At 39.7% G+C, this 21624-nt stretch overlaps 1 protein-coding gene across 1 annotated transcript; it reads right to left on the reverse strand.

The window, feature by feature from the left end:
- Positions 1–1194: 1194 nt before the first annotated feature.
- On the reverse strand, positions 1195–1647 carry LOC101525169 (dolichyl-diphosphooligosaccharide--protein glycosyltransferase subunit 4-like). The gene has a single exon (XM_058671620.1). The coding sequence runs from the start codon at positions 1565–1567 to the stop codon at positions 1475–1477; it is 93 nt and encodes a 30-aa protein (XP_058527603.1). The 5' UTR covers positions 1568–1647; the 3' UTR covers positions 1195–1474.
- Between the last annotated feature and the right edge of the window lie 19977 nt (positions 1648–21624).

Genomic DNA, 21624 nt, shown 5'->3' on the forward strand with positions numbered 1-21624 from the left:
GTCTGCAAGCAGGGAACTGGATGGGAAACACACTGCCAGGACTTAAAACCGGCGCCCATGGCACATTCAAGACGAGGACCTTAACTGCTATGCTATCGCCCCGGGCCCAAAGTATATCCTTTTTAATAAGCAGCATTTACTAGCACTTATCCATACAAATCTCCTTGATAATAATTACAGCTCAATAGTGGTTAACATTTACTTAGTATTAGGTGCATGCTAGGCTCCTTCATATGTCTTTAATTCTTGTCTATGAGGTAAATAATATGACTGTTTTACAGATGAGGAAATTGAGATTCAGTGAGCTTAAATAACTCCCATGATCCCACAGGTAGAAAATGATGGAGTGATGGAGACTCTCAAATCTCTCTGTTGAAAAATTCACAGAAATTCTTTCCATTATGCCACATAGTCCTTGACTACAATGCAATTTAACACATACTGGTCTTTAAAGTTGCTCTTGGGGCAGGTGCCTGGCTAGTTAATATACCACTTTGGCTGCCTGCCTCTGATGTCCAGTACCCGAGTTGAAGTCCAGGCTCAGTGGTGATGGCTCAACTAGTTTTGTCCTTGTTACCCACGCTAGAGATTATAATGGAGTTGATAGCTACTGAACATCAACTTAAACCAGCCTCTAGTTGTTGCTGGGATTTGGGAAGTGAGCCACTAGATGGAAGATTTTTATCTGTCAATGTCTCTGCCTCTCTCTGTTGGACTTTCAAAAAACGCTTTTATTCTCACATTAACTACATACTGAAATCTAACACTGACATGGGTTCATGGCTTAATTTTTCTTAGCATATTTTGTATAGAATTACTTAGAAATATTTTCATTGTATATAATAAGCCTTGAGAAATACTTACAGGTTGGGTAAAGAACTGAATCTAGAGTACTTCATTTTTATCAGCACCTTGAGAAACACTGACCTACAGAGCATCACAGGTTAGTGGAGACTTTGGGGAGCTCTGGGTACCTTATCTCTACACAAGCATAGCAGGAAATCAGATATTCATTACTAGCGCATCTGCTGTTCCTGTGGAGTAGCTCTGGGTCACACCTGCATACTGGCATTTTACAAATACAGCAGTATTCAGCAAACCATTTCACAGGATATGAAGGGCTCCAATTGTAGAGGATGTTTTGCAATCCTCAGCGTATTTTTGTACCTGAAAAGTGAATTCAGTGACAGTCTTTTTTTTTTTTTTACAGAACTATATTTTTATATTGGAGGGACACTGGGGAAGAAGCAGGGGAAAAAAAGGCAGCCCCTAATACTGGGCCCTATTCAAGTGGCAGCTTCCTGTTCCATAGGGTTAAGGAAGACTTTGAGGAAATAAAGTTGTTTGGTAAAAATCCAGGTGTAGTTGCTTTGCATGTCGTGATGGGTGGAAGGGATGAAGTGTGAAGGCCCCTCACCCTCCATCTTGCCTCAGACTATGTCCTGGAGCCCTGCGGGCAGAGAAAGCGCCACTCTCACTCCTGCTTCTTGGGATTGTTGACGGCCACGTAATGATAAAGCACGACCAGCATGTTGGCGAAGATGGCAAGCTGCACGTCCGTGATCATCCTGACACGCTCGGCTCCAACACAACACCGCCTTTGCTCCGCACGCAGGTACGAGTCCTGGACAGGAACTTCGTCGTGCCAGCCGCCGACAGTCATTTTTGAAAGGCATCACAAAAAGTCAAGATTTAAGAAATTAAAATTTTATTCCTTTGGTTACTGGTACAGGAATTTGATATTAAATAGATTGGTACTATGTATATTCAAATTAACAGCTCTACCATATGTTACATTGTTAAAGATTAAAAATAAATTGTACTTTTTTATTTGAAAGGGAAAGAAATATATATAAAAAAATCTTCTACCACTATTTCATTCCTCAAGTGCCTGCAACACACAGGACTCAGTCTGAATGAGAGCTGTCAATTCAGTTTGGGTCTTCCACGTAGGTGACTGCTTGTACCATCACCTGCTTGTACCAGGGTGTGAATTAGCAGGAAGCTGGAGCAAACGCAGAGCCAGTGCTAGAATCCAGGGAGACAAGCAACAAGAATGGTGTCTGACACATTGCCAAATGCCAGAGCTCTAGTATATTTTCTATCTACGAAATGTTGTGCAAATAATATTTCTAAGAAAATTCCACTCTTAGTGCTTTTAACTGGAATGAGCTCCATTGTACCAATTGCATTGAGACATTAAAGAATAAATATATTCTTTAATTTTCTTAGGAATTTCTTTTTTCTTCATTTTGTCATCTTCCCCAAAGAAAAGTGGTTATCACACAAAGTCAGTTTTTCATATTATGAGATTTATGCTTCAGCTGGGGATACAATAAGATGCAAATTATTAAAACATGACCTCTTTGATCTCCACAGATTGGAGCCAAAAGTCTGTTTACCCCAAATACTCATGAATGCAGGGGTATGACTGGGCAAAGGAGTGCTCATCTTCCTAGCACTATGGAGACCAGAAATTGCCCTTTCCTTCTCGATGCATATTTCTATACTCTGCACGTGGAGCTACAAATGCTGGCAGGAAACATGTTTGAAACAGAACTACAGCTTTCACTATCAAGTGGGTGACTGAGGGTCCTAAAGGAATAGAATCCCTGGTGTGGGTTACATCATCTTGTAACAAGACTCCACAGCTCATCTGCTGTAATCTGGGTTGCTTTCATAAATGCAGCCTGTTACCTAGAGATGTGGGAAGCCTTGATTGACCTATCCTCCTTCCACAGCTAATAGAACTGTCAGCTCTCCTGTCACTCAGCCGTCACCCGTCCTCAAATACAATAAAATCTTTGAAAGTAATATGGCAGTAGGAGCATCCCAAGGGTATAACCTTCTCAAAAGCAAGGCTGCCTGTTTTTACTGAATATTCTACTTCAACCACACAAATTCACAGAAAAGTAGAGTGAACATGACACAGCCTTTTTTTAAAACTCAGTATAATTTGCTTTTACATGTCAGCATGTTTGTATTACTTCAATTTGTGAATGTCTCAAGGGTATTAGTACAAAGTTAGGCCTAGCAAGGTCAGTAAAAACAACATAGATGAGACCATGGTGTGTGTCTGTGTGTGTGTGTGTGTGTGTGTGTGTGTGTGTGTGTATTGGGAGATACATATGGATAACTACAGTTAGTTTTAAGAGATGCTTAGTTTGTCTAAAGGAAACTAAAACCTAGCTTTCATTAAATAACTATTACATTATATCCAAGTCAAGCAACATATTTCATCTCCTGATATTGACTGTAATTATTTTATCTGCTGTAATTAGAAGGAAGATACTAAGAGGTGATTAGTGTTTAACAAAACATTCATATGCCTTCTTTGCATTTCCCAGAGTCATTCGCGGTTATATTTAGGCCCAGTAACAAAGTTCTGATCAAGGGGTCTGGGCAGAGAAAGAGTAAACCATTTCTAGTTTTGATCCACCAAAACAGCCCCAGGACTCTCTTTGCCATTTGATTTTTCATCTATTCTAGATGGTACTGCATTAAGGCAGGAGACAGCTGGGTTCTTGGATTTCTGCATAGAGGAGATGTGCCCTGGAGAGCTACCTAACCCAGTTCAGTGAGAAAATAATCTTCTTCGTTGATTTTATGAGATTTTAGATTTCATTTTACACATAATTTACCCCAATTATTCTAAAGTGTCATTTCTAAATAGCAGCATCACTATCTCTTGGTAACTTGTTAGAATTCATTTGTAAAATTTTTATGATTATGAACAGAACAGATTTCATGTCTTTCACAGGTACAGTTTTAAGAAGACAACCATAATTCTTCTCTTCCCTACCTCTTCTCCCAGCCCTCCTCCTTCTTTCTTTCTTTCTCTTTATTTTTTTTTTATTTTTGCTAAGACATAATCTTATTCACAGGCTTAATTCACCTCTAACCATAATATTTAACAAGTAAAAGCTGGAAGACCACAATAAAAAATTATAGCTTAAGATATATATTTCATTCTTAAACAATTTTTGTAGATTATATAAGCACTCACAAATAAGAGAAAGCATATGATATTTGTCATTTTGTGACTGCCTTATATCACAGAGGATGATGCGTTTTGCTTGCATCTATTTTGCTGCAGAAGACAGTATTCATTCTTTTTGTGATCGATTAGAATACCATAATGTATGTATGCCTATCATCTATCTTGTCTTCTCTATCCAGTCATCAGTTGACATACATCTGGTTTGAATCCATATCTTAGCTTTTGTAAATTAAGCTGCAAAAAAATATGGTGTACAATTGGCTTGTTTGAATGCTGAATTCATTTTTTGGGATGGGGTACATTCTCAACAGTAGGATAGATTTATCAAACATCAGATGTATTTTCATATCTTTGAGAAATTTCCATTCTTTCTTCTATTATGGTTGTACAACTTTACATTTCTGCCATCAGTAGGTTAGGATACATTTACCCCCACATGCTCACCAACATTTATATTTTCATTTTTGTATGATAACCATTCTAATTGGGGTAAGAAAATATCGCTTTGTGGTTTTCATTTGAATTTCCCTGATCCTTTGCACATTTTTTAAAAGATTTATTTATTTTTATTGGAAAGGCAGATATACAGAGAGGAGGAGAGACGAAGATCTTCAGTCTGATGAATCACTCCCTAAGTGGCTGTAACATCCATTGCTGAGCTGATCTGAAGCCAGGAACCAGGAATTTCTTCTGGCATAGATTCAGGGTCCCAAGACTTTGGGCCGTCCTCTACTGCTTTCTCAGGCCACAAGCAGGAAGCTGGATGGGAAGTGGTGCCACCAGGACATAAACGGGCACCTATAAGTGATCCTTGCACATTCAAGATGAGGACTTTAGCCACTAGACTACCGCACTGGGCTCAACTGCATTGTTTCGTTTTTGTTGAGCTTCTTGCGCTCTTTATAGATTCGGTATACTCGTTGTCTGTAAGCTGGCATAGTTTGCAAAGACTTTCTCATAATTTTTTTCAATTGCTCCTTTGGTTTGTTGAGTGCTTCCTTTGTATTACAAAAGTTGCTTAGCTTGATGAAATCTCACTTGTTTATTTTTGTTTTGTTGTCTGTGCTCTGTGGTCTTCTCAAAGAAGTCTTTGCCAATACCAATGTCTTCAGAATTTTCCTAATGTTTCCTCTAGTAATTTTTAAAAAATATTTATTTATTTCTATTACAAAGTCAGATAGACAGAAAGGAGGAGAGACAGAGAGGAAGATCTTCCGTCCGATGATTCACTCCCCAAGTGACCATAACGGCCAGTGCTGCGCCAATCTGAAGCCAGGAGCCAGGAACCTCCCTCAGGTCCCCTACGTAGGTGCAGGGTCCCAAGGCTTTGGGCCATCCTTCACTGCTTTCCCAGGCCACAAGCAGGGAACTGGATGGGAAGTGGATAGGGATTAGAACTGGCACCCATATGGGATCCCTGCGTGTCCAAGGCGAGGACTTTAAGCTGCTAGGCCACTGTGCCGCCGGGCCTTCTTTAGTATTTGATAGTATTGTGTCTTAGAGTTAGACCTTGATCTATTTTGCGTTTGTTTTTGTATAAGGTGTAAGGTAGGGATCTTGTTTTGTGCTTCTCCATGCATAGATCCAATTTTCCCAACATCACCTGTTAAAGAGACTGTTCTTTCTCCAAATAGTGATGCTAGCTCATTTGTCAGAGACTAGTTGGTTATTGATGCAAGAATTAATTTCTGGGATTTCTATTCTGCTCCATTAGTCTACATGTCTATTTTGTGCCAGTAACAGGCTATTTTGTTTGTAACTTCCCTGTTTTATATCTTGAAATTTACTTTTGCAATGTCTTTGATCTTGATTTCATTGTTTAAAATAGATTTAATTATTTGGGATCTTTGGTGTTTCCATATAAATTATGATATATTTTTTTCCTGTATCTGAGAAAAAAGTCCTTGTTATTCTGATCAGGACTGCATCAAATTTGTAAATTACGATGGACATTGATAGTAATGATTACAATCCAGAAACATGGAAGATTTTCTCATTTTGTGCCATCTATTTTTTCTTTATTGTTTTTGTAATTTTCGTTATAGAGATTGTTCACATTCTTGATTAAATTTATTCCAAGGTATTTAAATATTCTGTAGGTATTGTGAATGGAATGACCTTACTAATTGATTCTCAGCCATTTCATTGTTTGTGTATACAAAGACTATTGATTTTTGTGTGTTGGTTTTGCTTACTGTGACTTTATTAAGCTCACTTATAAGAGACATAGTTTCCTAGTGTAGCCTTTAGGATTCATATAGGATCATGCCATCTACTCACAAGGATAATTTGGCTTTCCTGTGTCCACTTTCTGTTGACTTTTTCTTTCATGCCTAATGGTTCTGGCTTAAACATCCAGTGAAAGGCCTTGACAATGAAAATTATCAAACTCTGATGGAATAAATCAACAGAGACACAATAAATGCAAAGACATTTCTTGCTCAAGGATTGGAGTAATCAATGTTATTAAAATTTCTATACTACTTAACCTACAGATTTAATGCAATCCCTAAGACAATATCAAAGACATTCTTAAAATGGTTACTAAAAGCAATCGTAAGATTCATATGAAATCACAGAAGATCCAGAAGGAGTATGTCTTTCTTCCTACATCTGCACCAGCAGATGTTGTTAGATTTCTGAATGTAGGCCAGTATCAGTGGAGTTAGGTGAAATCTCAATGTGATTTTCATTTGTTTCTTCCTGATGGCAAGGTAGCCTGTGCATTTTTGCATATGTCTATTAGACATTTGAATTTGTTCTTTTGAAAAATGTTCATTTCATTTGCCCATTTCCTCACAGGGTTGTTTGCTCTGCTGTCACTGAATTTCTGAACATCTCTGTAAATCCTGGATATTAGTCCTCTATTGATTGTATAGTGTGCAAGGATTTTCTTCCATTCTGTTGGTTGCTTCTTTGTTGATCATTTCCTTTTCTGTACAGAAGCTTGATGTAGTCCCATATGTTTATTTTGTCTTTGACTGCCTGTCCTTTAGTTGTCTTTTCCAAGAATTCTTTTCGTGTTCCTATAGCTTGGAGAATGCTTTCTGTGCTTTTCTCTAATAGTTTGATGGTTTCGGGCTCCTGCATCAATTTCCTAACAGAGTTAAGATGTTTTTATCACATCATGACACATTATAATATCAGAACTTACAACGTCTACAAGGGACTATATTATTGTGATAACACAGGAATAAATGGAGGGAAGTGGAAATAAGAAAATGGGAATGGGAGGAGCATGGAGGAGATGGAGGCTTTCTAGGACCAGACTTTCTAGGTGTTTATTTTGAGAAGTTAGATCAAAGCCAGGGGGCGGAGGGGAATCTCCATCCAGGGACATTCTAAAAAGATCACTCCAGTGTAATCTAATCTTTATGCAAACACTGTGCCAGATCACTCAAAAATCATGTTATCAAAGAAATTACTTCATAGAATTGTGAATATCACTAAATCCTCAGTAGTTTTGAAGGATTAACCTTAGCACTTGTCGTACATGGACTACTTGCCTTTTATAAAGCTGTACATGGAAAAAGTTTTGCTCAATGCCCCATCTCTAAGCATGGGCATGATTATGCGTTCGTTTAGAGCTTAACGTCAGGAAGCTTGGCCACTTTCAAATTCTGCTGTTTCATTTTGTTAGAACAATGTCAAATGTTTTTTTTTTTTTTCCTGAAGGCAACCTGGCAAGTCATATTTAATGATTAGTTGCATTTTACTTTGTCTTTTGATAGAACGACCTCTTGTCTCCAACTAATTTTTTATCTTAATTTTAATAACTGGATCATATTAGCTTGAGTGAGGACCACATCAAATGCCTTCAGAGACTGTCATAATGATAATAAATGGTAAGGTTTCATAGAAGTATATTTATGAGCATAGATCTTGAAATTAGGTACACGCATAGTTGCACTCTTTTAGTTATGTGATGCTGCAATTTGTTTAAATTGATTGATTTTCAGATTCTTTATCTAACTTCTTTGGGTTTGTGGAGATTTTTGCAATGTTTGGAACACAGTGTACCACAAATGATAGTAGATGTTTTAGTAATTATTACAGAATTATGGTATTTTAAATTCTGATCAATTGATGACTCCATAGAAATCACAAAATACCACATCATCTGTCGCAATGTTCTTGGAGATTTATTTGTGTTGGAAAATGTGATTCCTGATGCATTCTGGGTGGATTCTTGAAACATATAATTCCTTCCAGCTCTCAAAATACTACACAGACAAGGAATACCCATCCTTAAGAGTTCTCTGTGGCAAAACCTGTTTGACCTATTAACTGACAAAATTGGATATTTTTTAGTTCATGTATTTTTGGGGTGGAGAGTATCACTTCACTTTGGGTCCATGTCCAACGACACATAAAGAGAACATTAAAATTTAGGTTTGATCATTAAAAAGGTAATGTGAATTCTTCATATGGAGGATGTAATTATACCGATTACCTGAGCTTTCAGGGTAATTATAAGGTGATACTAACCACATGTTGTTCAAACTATTTTCAGCTTGAGTACCTCTGGGTCTTCATGTGTGTTTATCTAATGCTTACTCCTAGTTAATCTTATAGTTGCTACTTATTTGGAAAAACTTACTGAAGCTTACTATACTAAAAGGCTATTGAATATGGGGCATCAAATGCAGCTCACGCTTTTTCCGTCTAAATATATTTTTCTTTCCTTTATTCTGTAAGAATATAAATGTAAGAAACAGTAGAGGGATTGGCACCATGGCTCAACAGGCTAATCCTCCACCTCCAATTGCTGGCGTCCCATATGGGCACGAATTCTAGTCCAGGCTTGCTCTGCTTCCAATCCAGCCCCATGTTTATAACCTGGGAAAACAATGAGGGATGGTCCACGTCCTTGGGATTCTGTACCCTTTGTGGGAGACCTGGAAAAAGCCCCTGGCTCCTGACTTCAGGTTGGTTCAACCCAACCATTTCAGTTAATTGGGGAATGAGCCAGCAGATGGAAAATGTGTCTCTGTTTCTTCTCTCTGTAGATATGCCTTTAAAATAACAAGAAATAAATTATTAAAGAAAGATTTAGAATAGTTATTAGATGTCACATGCCAGGTTAAGAATGAATAGGCTGGCACAGTTGAAACATGAGAATTCTAGTCACTCTGATGACATGCACCACAGATTTTTCAGGACCAGACTTACTCTACCTGGACACCTGATTGTGCAAACAAGCTGCCATGCTGATTTTCATGACCTGAAATGTCTCTTTCATTGACTTAGCAAAGTAACTGTTTGCCTGGCACTATGGACATTGTTATTCATTTTGCTCTAGGAGAATGCGTGTATGAGCCTGAGGACCACTTCTTATGATTCTAAATTCTCTTCTGCTTAATTTCTATTAAAATTTGTGTCTCCATTCAGGTCTCCCATGTGGGTAACCAGGATGCAGATGACTCCATGCTGCCTTCCAGGGTATGCATTAAAAGAAAGCTGTCACTGAGAGCAGGGCTGTGAGTCAAATTCAAGCAATAGGAAATCAGAGATGAATGTCCCGAACAGGATCCTAAGTGCTGCACCAAATGATTGTGCTAATCCCTAATGTGATGGAATGGCAAGGACACGTTAAATACTTCTGCTGAGAGATATGTTTATTATCTTGAGGGAAACTATTGCAAAGCTGTTTGAACTTAAGCTGAATTAACCTATTTTTTCCTGGTACACTCTTTTTGATTTGAAATATGACAAACTGTTGATATTGACATTTAGCTGATATTTTTAAAAGTGAAACAACTGGTTCTGTTTTTTCGAGCAAAACAATTAACATCATTTACTGCCAATGTAAGTTTTGAGTGTTTAAGTGAAATGTTTATTGTAGAAAACTTTGTTACCATGAGTTTGATAGCCTTTTAACATGTAAGTTTTTTTTTTTTCTGGTAAGACTGGTGGGGATATTAATCAGTGAGTGTATGATATTGCACAGTGAAATGCACCAATATGTGGAAGAATTCTGTAACTCAAAAAATCAGTAGGCTTCAACTGTCACAAATTTATGCAACAGTAAAAGATTCATTTAAAGAGCAAGACGGATCACCAGTGGATTTTAATGTGGCAGAACGGAAGCACACTAACACAGTTTCGGATTCCATTTTGCCATTTGTTAAGTTTTAGCAATGAAAGAAAGATACCCACAGTTATCCAAAAAGAATAATCAAACTCTTTTTTCCAGATCATAGACATAGGGATGCCAGATTTCATTTATATGCTCTCATTCAACATACCATTAAAGATTGAGTCAGGTATGAAAATCTAGTTGCCTTGCATTAAGATTAACTCAGTGGAGAGTTTAAAAACATATTTTAAATGCCATTTTCTCATTCATATTTGTTATTTTAATTACTTTTCCTAAAAATACATTATTTGTGGAAAAGTATATTAGACTCATTTTTAGTTTGAAATGGATAATAAATATTTGAGATGTTTCTTGATTTTAATTTCTAAAAGAGCAGAAAATTGAATTAAAGTATAAGTTATGAAATGCTTTCTGAAATATATGCATCGAGGGGTCGTCAAAAAGTTCAGAGACAGTACGTACGTATGATGAAAAGCTGATGCATGAATATAAAGCTGTTTCCTACCAAAATAAGCTTAGCTTTTTAAAAAGAGAGACTCTACAGTCATATATATATACTCTTTTTTTCTGTCACTCTTTCAAATCAATAAATATAACTTTACATACTTTTTTTAAAAAGATTTATTCATTTTATTACAGCCAGATATACACAGAGGAGGAGAGACAGAGAGGAAGATCTTCCGTCTGATGATTCACTCCCCAAGTGAGCCAAAATGGGCCAATGCGCGCCGATCCGAAGCTGGGAACCAGGAACCTCTTCCGGGTCTCCCACGCGGGTGCAGGGTCCCAAAGCTTTGGGCTGTCCTCAACTGTTTTCCCAGGCCACAAGCAGGGAGCTGGATGGGAAGTGGAGCTACCGGGATTAGAACCGGTGTCCATATGGGATCCCGGGGCTTTCAAGGCGAGGACTTTAGCTGCTAGGCCACGCCGCCGGGCCCTACATACTTTTTTTAAGGAATGAAAAGGATTCTGAGATAAGAAACTGAAGCCTCCCGGGATTAACTACAGGTCCCTTTCTTTATTCAATTTTATATGCTAATATGAAAAATAAAAATCAGCATCTGTGTTTTAAACCTTAATTTGTGTGGGAGAAAAACTGTGAAAACTGTTGGTAGTGTTGTAGAAAAAGAAGCCAGAAAAGCAATTATTTCTAGGTGCCAACTTTTATGGAGAATGGAAATTCTGAAATTGTATTTTTGTTTTATTTTACCAAAAGTACTTCATAAATCCAGTAAGAATTTTCCAAAAGCATAATGATATTAATACTAAAATAATTCTAATGAAAATATTAAAATTCGTAAGAGATAATGGTGGAGGGTGACAGTCCAGCAATGAAGACATTCCATGTCTTTTTCCTGAAAGAACTGTGTTTGATGCTGAACTCTGGTTCTTACTCCAGCCTCTGACAATGCAGAAAAAAAGGAGGCAGCAGTAAGTGAAGCAATTGATTGAGTTCATCTGGGTCATGTGAGCCGCTTACCTTGGTTTTGTGGCTCTAGCCCTGGCTCAGTGTCAGTTATTGGGGATATTTGGAGAATCAGTCAGCAGTTGGGTACTCTCTCTCATCCCTGTTTCTGTCCCGGCTGCCTCGCAAATAAAGGAAGACAAAGAAAGATATGGGAATAAATAGAACTACTGTGGTAAGGAAGGCATTCTTTATGTTTTCCTAAGAGTTTTTATTCATGGAATTTTGACACCTGACAAAATAGCTGCAGGCAAACTGTGTCAAATGAATTCCCCTGTTACTTACAGCTTATTGCAATCTGGTACAACACAAAAAAGATAAGCATATTCTCCCAATTTCAAATTCTTTCTACTCAAAAAGGGAAACTTGCTCTCTATCCATTCCTCTAGTGATTGCCTTGGATCCGATAATAGATCATCGAAGTTGTAGTTGGACAGGAAGCTCATTGACCTGAATTCACCATGTCACCACATAGATTGTATTTAATCTCTTTCATGCTATAAACTTTCCCTTAACTTGAAGTTACTTTGTTTAGCATCATACTAATCTAACAAAACACACAGCAAAGTATTCTCGCAATGTGCCATAAATTAGGTACCTTAAAAAGTAGAAATATATTTGCTCACATTTCTAGAAAGTAGAAATCCAAGATCGAGGTGGTGGCAGCACTGATTTCTTCAAAAGACTCTTTTTCTGGCTTATAAGTAGTTGCCATCCTTCCACGTCTTTCCCTAGTCTGTGCGTGTCTATGTCCTAAGCATTTCATACAAGATACTGCTGTAATAAACCTAATACTTTTTTATTGATCATCTAATGAATTTAATGTCATTTATCTTTAAATATTGTATCTCCAAATGCAATTATATCCTGAGATAAAGAGAGTAAGAATTTTTGTGTGAGTTGAAGATACGATACAGTCTATAACACTAATACAGTGAGGGAGGATGACAGGGAAGAGAAAAGTATTGATATTTTGGTATTATATCAGTATAAGTAGTAGCATGTATTTTAAATGTCAATATTAAGTAAAATATATTTAGTATTTTTGGTTTTACCTTTTTTGAAAGGCATGCACTCCAAGGTCAGATCACATATCTTGTGATTTTCCCTGTGGCTGAGGCTTGAGTCTGGCTATCTTGTTGGGGAGTCCACAGGAAACCTTTTCTGGGGTGACCTCAGACTTGGCTCTTGCATGTACCTGCCAGTGCTGGGCCCAGGTTCTGTCCATTATGGGCATCAGCCAACACACATACCAGTGGATGCAGCTATCTTAACAGTTTTGTCCCATCTCTGTTCAAACTGACTGCTGCTGTGCCTAGCTCACCTACGTCCATCACAGACCCGGTCTTCACAAACACTAGTGGGTGCCATGGCCTGGTTGGGGCAACTCCCAACAAATCCCACCAGGTCTACCCCAGTCCCAGATTTTGCATGTGCTGTCATGTGTTGTGGCCATGGTATGTCCCATATCCCATCTGGCTTTCATGCATACCCATGAGTGCTACAGCTTACCTCAGCCCAATCTGCCCCCAGACCTGGCCCACATGTATGCTGACAGGTGCTGCTACCTTGTCCAGCCTGGTCCTCACCTAGTTCTGGCTGTTGTTCACCACCAGCAGCTGTAGCCCATCAGGAGAGTGCCTGTAGTTCCCCTGTCATGCCTATTCCCAGACTTGGATCTTGTGCCTGCCAAGGGGTACTGCAGTCCAGTCTGACATGACTTGCCAGTGGGTACTGCAGCTTAACCCAGATGGACCACACCCAGTCTGGTGCTCTTTTATGCCAGAAGTTGTGCCAGCCTAGGCTACCTTACCCACCCCCAGGTCAGTCCTCATATCAGTTGATGGGTGCTATAGCCCTGCCCAGAGCAGCATAGCCCCAGTCCCAGGTCTCATGCTCAACAGTGGAAGTAGCAGCTCAGTCGTTTTCTTATGTTTTGATATTAACAAGTCACAGAGAAGAAAAAAATGAAGATTGACACTTCTGAGTTTTTCTTCCTCTTTGTAAATTGACTGTCATCAACTTACGTTTACAATACAAAAACCTCGGCAAGCAAAATGAATCATCTCAATGTAGTTAAGAGTTTGTGCTTTGACACAAGGAAGATTCAGTTGTACAGGTTAGAACTCTTTGGGAGCAAGTACTAGAAAGCCAGATCTAGCTGCTGGAGACAGCAGCCTCCTGACTTTTCTTTCCCCTATTTTGGCTTCATTTTTAGTTATGCAGTGAGGAGTAACCAATCTTTATGTCCTACCTAGTAAGTTAAATGTGAGTCCAAGCTGACCATTTCCTGTCTGGTTCTAAGCTTTCCTTGCTGTTCTCTGTCTATCTAATCTAATTTTTTTGAGGTGGGCTCCAGAGCAACCCTGATGGTCATTGCAAGAGAGTGGGGATCCAAATTGGAACTAAGAAAGCTCCCCTCCCGAGTCCCGAAGGAAGTTTACTGTTCTTCTGTTTCTGGGGTCTGCTCAGGGCTACTGGCTATTGTTCCGATGACATTAGATCTTGTGAGGAAGGATCTGGGCATCTTCCATCCCATGTGGGAGATCCAAAAGGGAGTGGATGACCTCAGAGTTCTTGGTTTACCAGGGCAGTCCAATTCCCCGTGGTCTCCTTGACAGTTGGGATATAACCCTTGGTAGCATACACCTTTCTTAATGTAAGCCTTGTGATACTCTGAGCAGAGAAAGCAGCAATACTGTGCCTGGACTTCTGATCACAGAACTGTGAATAAAAGTTGGTAACATGCTGTTACATATCAATAGAAAATTCATACAGGGGCCATATCTGAATCAATCATCATGGTGACAGAGAGGGATTCTTTAACCGTCAACCCAGATTCTCATGTCTAATCCTACATTGTATCATCCTGAGATAAGATAAAAGGTGGTGAAACAAAATTCTGGAAAAATTATTCAACTTGGTTTTGTTTCCTGTATTAATATAAAGAAGGCATCCAGAGTGTCTACCTTTGAGAATTTTACTGTGTTAGTAGATGAGAAATTGCCTAACAAGTCTTCAGTGTAGTGCCTGGCACCATAGTTAGAGCTCACCACACTTGAGCTGTTATTATTCTTACTGCAATCCATGCAGACAGATTTGGTCATTTTCACAATTTCAAAGGTTGGAAGGAAAAGCAACCCCATCTCCTCAACAGGTCTAAACTTGACCGTGAACAGTTGGTGGTGTTCTTCCATTACGTTAGGGCTCACTTATGTTTATCTGGTTTTAGATGAGATCTGAGAGTGGAGAATGATTAAAAAGGCTACACATTAGAATACACAAAATAACAGAATTCAAAGAGTTATGGCTTCTTTAAAAAAAGTATTTTCTCTGTTTCTTAGTCCCACAGTCACTCCCAGAGACCAAACTTTAATGAAAACACATGGCCCAAGGAAGGAGAATGCTATACAGATATTCTCTATGGAAAAGTCTATTTTTAATTTAAAATGCCAGCATATGCTGTTCTCCATGAAAGTTGGTTGCAGAGTCCTGGTTCCTACTAATTGGTTTAAGCCTCAGATCTCAGTAGGAATCCGTAGATGCTAACCACTCATTGATGCACTAAAGCGTCCTAAGTTTCTCACAAAGGTCCAGAGTAATTATAAAACATCTTCTGGAAGTCCACGGATTAGTGAAATTGTTAGTGGGGGATGTGCTATGAGGCTTGTGTTAATGTTGAACTAAAAGTCTCTTTGGGAAGAGAAAGTGTTTTGATGGGGTTGAGAGTTGTAGGGGTAAGCACACTGTTTGAATGGAGGCCTGGAAGAACAAATTCAGATATTGTGGGAATTGAAGCTTATAAAATCTGGGAATTGATGGGGTTGAGAGTTGTAGGGGTAAGCACACTGTTTGAATGGAGGCCTGGAAGAACAAATTCAGATATTGTGGGAATTGAAGCTTCACACTGGAGAACAAGAAGCAGACAGTGGTTAAAATAATTGTCCTTCAAATTTCATTAATTTTCTGAAACAGTTTATTTCATAAAGTTAATATGAGAGTATGGCCCTAGGTTCTGAGAAGAATGTATGGTAATACGGCAGAGAGTCGGGTGGGGAAAAAGGGGTTAAACACCATTGGATTCAGGGCAAACTCATCTCTGCCCAGCTGTGACATGGAAATGCAAATGTTTATCAGACAATGTGACCTGGAATTAGACACCTGCAGTCTGTTTTCATCCATATTGTCGGCTTACTGTGGTGTCTCAGTCAAATCATTTGCCTCCTTAGGATCTTTGCATCTTGTTGTGGCAAACACAGATGCCTTCCCCACCACCTTTGGCATTGTTCAAAAAGCAATAACTGCTTTTAAGATACTTGATATCTTTTATTGGTTAAAAAAAAAAGCTGTACCGATATACCATGGTACTATATTTTCCACTCCAAATTAAATGTGTGAATGACCTCAGAGTCAATGGCCCAGAAGATCAAATTTAAATTGCTCTTTTCATGTATATACATGTATGTCAATATAACAAGAAAAAGGGGTGTTTTTGCTTTGAAAGCCTGTAATACATTAAAAAAAAACCAAGTATGCAATAAGCTACCTCTGGCATCCCATATGAACCCTGTTTCGAGTGCTTTCTTTCTTTCTCTTTTCTTTCTTTCTTTCTTTCTCTCTCTCTTTCTTTCTTTCTTTCTTTCTTTCTTTCTTTCTTTCTTTCTTTCTTTCTTAGATTTATTTGTTTTTATTGCAAAGTCAGATATACAGAGAGGAGAAAAGACAAGAGAGAAAGATCTTCTGTTAGATGCTTCACTCCCCAAGTGACCAACAGCTGGCGCTGACTGCAACAGCTGGTGCTACATCGATCTGAAGCCAGGAGAGAGGAACTTCCTCCAGGTCTCCCACACGGGTGCAGGATTGCAAGGCTTTGGGCCATCCTCGACTGATGTCCCAGGCCACAAGCTGGATGGGAAGCAGGACCACCAGGATTAGAACTGGCACCCATATGGGATCCTGGTGCATTCAAGGCAAGCACTTTAGCCACTAGGCGACTGTGCTGGGCCCTCTTTCTTTACAGAGCAAAGGAGATACAGAGAGGAAGATCTTCTATCTACTGGTTCACTCCCCAAGTGGCGGCAATGGCCAGGGCTGAACCAGTTGCAAACCAGGAACTAGGAGTCTCTTCTGGGTCTCCCACATGGGTACAGGGTCCCAAAGCTTTAGGCCACTCTCTACTGCTTTCCCAGGCCTTTAGCAAGGAGCTGGATGGAAAGAGGAGCATCAGGGACATGAATCGGCTCCCATATGGGATTCTAGGTGGGGAAGGCCAGGGTTCAGCCACTGAGCAATTGCACTGGACCCTAGCTGCTCCATTTCTAATCTTGCTCCTTGCTAACATGCCTGGGAAGCAGGGGTAATGACCCAAGTGATTGGACCCTTGTCACTGATGTGGGAAACCCAGACAGAGCTCCTGGCTCCTGGCTTTGGCCCAGATGCTACCTTTGTTAGCCATTTGGAGGGTGAACCAGTAGGTTAAAACGTCTCTCTCTCTGTCACACTGATTTTAAAAATAAGATAAGCCTTTAAAAATAAGTAAAAAATAAAATTGACTTGTTTTTATAGAAACTAAAGTATATCAAATGCCAATTTAGTAGGGCTCAGTTAGCTCAAGAAGCTAATTCTCTGCCTGCAACACCAACGTTCAATCCTTCAGTCATCCTCACCCCAGCTGCTCCACTTCCACTGCAACTCCTTCCTTACGGCCTGGGAATGCAGCAGAGGATGGCTAAAGCCCTTGTGCCCCTGCACCCATGTGGGAGACCTAGAAGAAGCATCTGGCTCCTGTCTTTAGGTCGGTTCAGCTCAGGTTACTATGGCCATTTGTAGAGTGAACAGTGTATGAAAGATTTCTCACTGTTTCCTTTTCTCTGTAAATCTGCCTTTCAATAAAAACAAGTGAATAGTAACAATATCAGTTTAGCAAAAAAGGATAATGACGAAGCTTTAAAGCAAGAATTTCTGTGATAAAGCCAGTACAACTTTAATGAGGTGGATAAGTGTCTTGGTTAAAACTGAAATGTAGTGAACCTGAGAAACTTGGATTTACTCAGACCAAACATGAATTTTTCAGAGGCTGTTATGCTTTGTTTTACAGGGTAACTGTGTCATATGAGCCAAATGAGACTTCTGGCTTTTGAAAAAAATTTAACTGCTACTTTTAGTTTCACCTCAAAATTGCTTATTAAATTAATTTTGAGCCTGATTGAAACTCAACTTTTCTAAAGATTTATTTTTATTGGACAGTCAGATATACAGAGAGGAGGAGAGACAGAGAGGAAGATCCTCCATCCGCTGATTCACTCTCCAAGTTGCCACACCGGCCTGTGCTAAGCCAATCCGAAGCCAGGAACCAGGAGCCTCTCCAGGTCTCCAATGCGGGTGCAGGGTCCCAAGGCCTTGGGCCATCCTTGACCGGCTTCCCAGGCCACAAGCAGGGAGCTGGATGGGAAGCAGGGCAGCCAGGATAAGAACCGGTGCCCATATGGGATCCTGGTGCGTGTGAGATGAGGATCTCAGTTGCGAGGCTATCGCACCGGGTCCAATACTCAATGTTTTCAATGAACTGTGGCAAAGATTTTGAAAACTTGGTTGTTGGTAAGAACTGGATGAACATCTGACATTGTTGGAAATGGCACTGTTTACTTCTCAGTTCCCATGACAAGATTTAATGTGTTTGTTGTTAAAACCAGCAAAAACTGAACTGCTTGGTATTCCCTTGGTGCCGTAGTGGGATGACAGTAAATGTTAGAGTGGGATCCCTGGAAGGAAGCCCTGAGAACTGGAAGACCTGAATTTCATTCCCATGGGAGAAACTCAGTGGTTTGGTGGGGGAAAGGCAAATAGCGGCAGGGAGGCCAACACGTGGTACACAAGTGACACATTTCAAGGACATAATGTTAACCACCGAAGGGTGAGAAGTTGGTTAGCAGTCTTATGTTCTTTTATAATCGGCTGAGAGTCAGTCTGGAGGTGCTAGCCCTCAGCCCACGCACACATCCAGGATGTTTCTGTTACCAAATCTTCCCTTTTGGAAGCTATATGTATGCATTGAAAATCCTGAATGCTGAAGGACTAAGGCAGGACACCAACACCTTCTGTTACATGGTAAATTCCAATTTCAGGACCTGGAGAAAACCCTTGCAGAATCTACTTTTTAAGTGCAAATTGAGGATTGTAGAATGGGCAAGGCCTAATCATTCTGATTTCTAACTTTCCATTCTTTCAGATGCTCTAGATCTTTCATGCAGGTATGCATCTAATTTATAGCAAACCTCTGTACCAAGATATGTTCTGGGAAGAAGTGTATTTGTATTTCATTTGATTGGAAGCATAACACAAGTATCAGGAGGCTTGCAAATACTTTGGAAATTTATCACTTTGAATATTTTCATTCTACACCAGCATTAGCATGGGCATTTTTTGGATAAGTGTTAAAATGTATGATGTAAACTGAGCGTGTCTGACTCATAATGATGGCTCTTTTGAGGTGTTGGAAAAAGAAATCTATATTGAATAAAATTAAGTGAGAAACTTAGTATGCAACCTGAGCCTGCTCTAAAAGCAGTCTCCACTTGGGCAATTATTGAAGTCAAACAAAGTTAAAGGTTAGATATGTGAAAATAGTAAGAGAATGATTTTCTGTATTTATCTCTGAGCTTTTCTGTCTTTAAAAGGAACTAGGGAGCCAGTGGATGGCTTTGCTGTCCCTCAGAAGCTGTGCTTGAACTTTAAATTTGGCCTGGCTAGCTTTTGTTGTGTCTGCCATTGATCAATGGGGACTGAAGAAATGATGGATACTCAGTGTTTGAATAGTACCGTCAGCCAGAGATGCTGCCAAAAAATCCTTTTGTGACTTACTTTGGAGCTGCTCCTTCAGAGTCAGCAATGCCGTTTAAATGGCAAGGCAGGTGAGCAGAGGTCCTGGGAAGGAGCTGAAGAGGAGTCCGCAGTCATATCAAGGGTTGAACTTGACTGGGAGGAGTCCTAGGAGATTTGAATATCTACCAAGTCTGAAAACACTTTGAGGATATATATGGATCAGCCTCCATGACTCCTGCGTACTTTTACTCTCAGGAAAAAGGATTTTTCTGGGTCCCTGAGAGTGAGGGTGGGATCCTCATGCCAACCTCCAGGAAATTTCCAGCAATCCTAACTTTAAATTACCTTAATGCTACTGCCTATATGTGTTTGACTTGACTGATTTATTTTCTAAGTTTGTTTTCATTTTGCTTGAAAGGTAGAGAGCCTAATGGAGAGACATCTTTCATGTTTTGGTTTACTCCTTAAATGTCTGCACCAAACAGGAATGACACCAGGTGCCTGGGACTCCATATAGGGTTTCTCACGTGGGAGAAGGGGGACATATCTGTCTTACTCATCACCTGCTGCTTCCGGAGTGTGCATTAGCTGGAAGTGGGTGGGAAATATAGCCAGGACTCGAACCCAGGTACTCTGATACAGAATATGGGTGTCCCAAGCAGGAACTTAGCCACTCTGTCAACATGCATTATCTGACTGATACACTTTAAATACCTTTAAGGACTAGATAGTGAAACTCCAGGGAGCAATGAACTTACAATGGTACTGCTCTTCACATGTCGGTCCTTTAGGAAGCATCCAGTAAAATTATCACAATGCAGATTCATAGATCTTAAGAGTTTTGGGTGTAGTCCAGGAATCTGCATTCCTAAGTTTCATAGGTAGATTTTGTGGTGGGTAATATCTTTTTTCTTCCTGTTGTTGATTTTGATGGCTTTTCATTTAAGGGGTTGTACAGTAACTGTGTGATGAAGACTATCATATCCAGTAGCATGTTATTTAACTTCATGGCATTGTAAATTTCTATTTTCTTCCTGTTGCTGATTTTGTATTTTGGTTTTTCATTTAAGGGGATATATAAAAACTATGTAATAGAGACTCTCATCTCCAGATGTGAGGATACAATGCAGTATCTATCTCTACTTCCAGATCAAAGATGGACTCCCAATGAAACTGTTCATAAAGATTTATTTATTTTTATTGGAAAGGCAGATATATAGAGGAGGAGAGACAGAGAGGAAGATCTTCCGTACCATGGTTCACTCCCCAAGTGGCCTCAACGGCTGGAGCTGAGCCAATCCCAAGCCAGGAGCCAGGAGCTCTTCCAGGTCTTCGCAGGTGCAGGGTCCCAAGGTTTTGGGCCATCCTCGACTGCTTTCCCAGGCCACAAGCAGGGAGCTGGATGGGAAGCAGGGATGCTGGGATGCAAACCGGCGCCCATATGGGATCCCGGTGAGTGCAAGGCGAGGACTTTAACCACTACGCTATCGAGCTGGGCCCTGTTCAATATATCTTGACAACAGGATGCTAGACTCTCTGCCATTGCCCATGCCTGCAATGATGGACATGTGACTATTTATGAAGAACTATACTATAGTAATAATGTAGGAGAACTCCATGTGGGAAGGAGATTTGGGGGAGGAGGTAAGGGACATTCCAGGGCCTATGGAACTGTATCATAAAATGAGAACAATAACAAAAAAATAAGTAAAAAAAAAAAACAATTGGATAAAGCACTCAGAAAAAAAAGTGGGGGGACATTTCTGCCTAAATACAAATTTAACACAACCAGTAAAAAATCAAAAACAAAAATTTTGCTGATTTCATAGATGCTAGAAGTAAATGAAATTTTGAGATCTAAAATGGCAGCAGCAAGCTAATCTTTGGGAAGGTTCCGGATTTGAAAGTACCAGCGTTTGCCAGAAGAATGAAGGAGGCCCCGATGGCAGAGGGTGATTGTGCTCAGATGGTTAAATTATGTGTATTTTGTTATGAGCTGTTGCCTTTGCCCTGCTACTGCCTCTGTTCTCAAGTTGCCTCCTTCTACAGAGAGCAGATCATTTTAGTACAGCCACAACATCATGGATTATCAGTGTCACTATTTCTGTTTTTGTCATAACTCATCCTGAACAATCATTATGGAAAGCTAGTACCTACATAGTGCATTCTCACACCTGCGTATAATTATATTACTTTCTTCTATTGCATTCTCTGTGCTTGTCGTTATTTCAGCTGACG

This window comes from Ochotona princeps, chromosome 1, assembly GCF_030435755.1.
Source record: "Ochotona princeps isolate mOchPri1 chromosome 1, mOchPri1.hap1, whole genome shotgun sequence".
Classification (NCBI taxonomy): domain Eukaryota; kingdom Metazoa; phylum Chordata; class Mammalia; order Lagomorpha; family Ochotonidae; genus Ochotona; species Ochotona princeps.

Bases quoted from the DNA above. Each gene is read 5' to 3' on its own strand.
- LOC101525169 (XM_058671620.1), bottom strand. From the start codon at position 1,567: ATGATCACGGACGTGCAGCTTGCCATCTTCGCCAACATGCTGGTCGTG.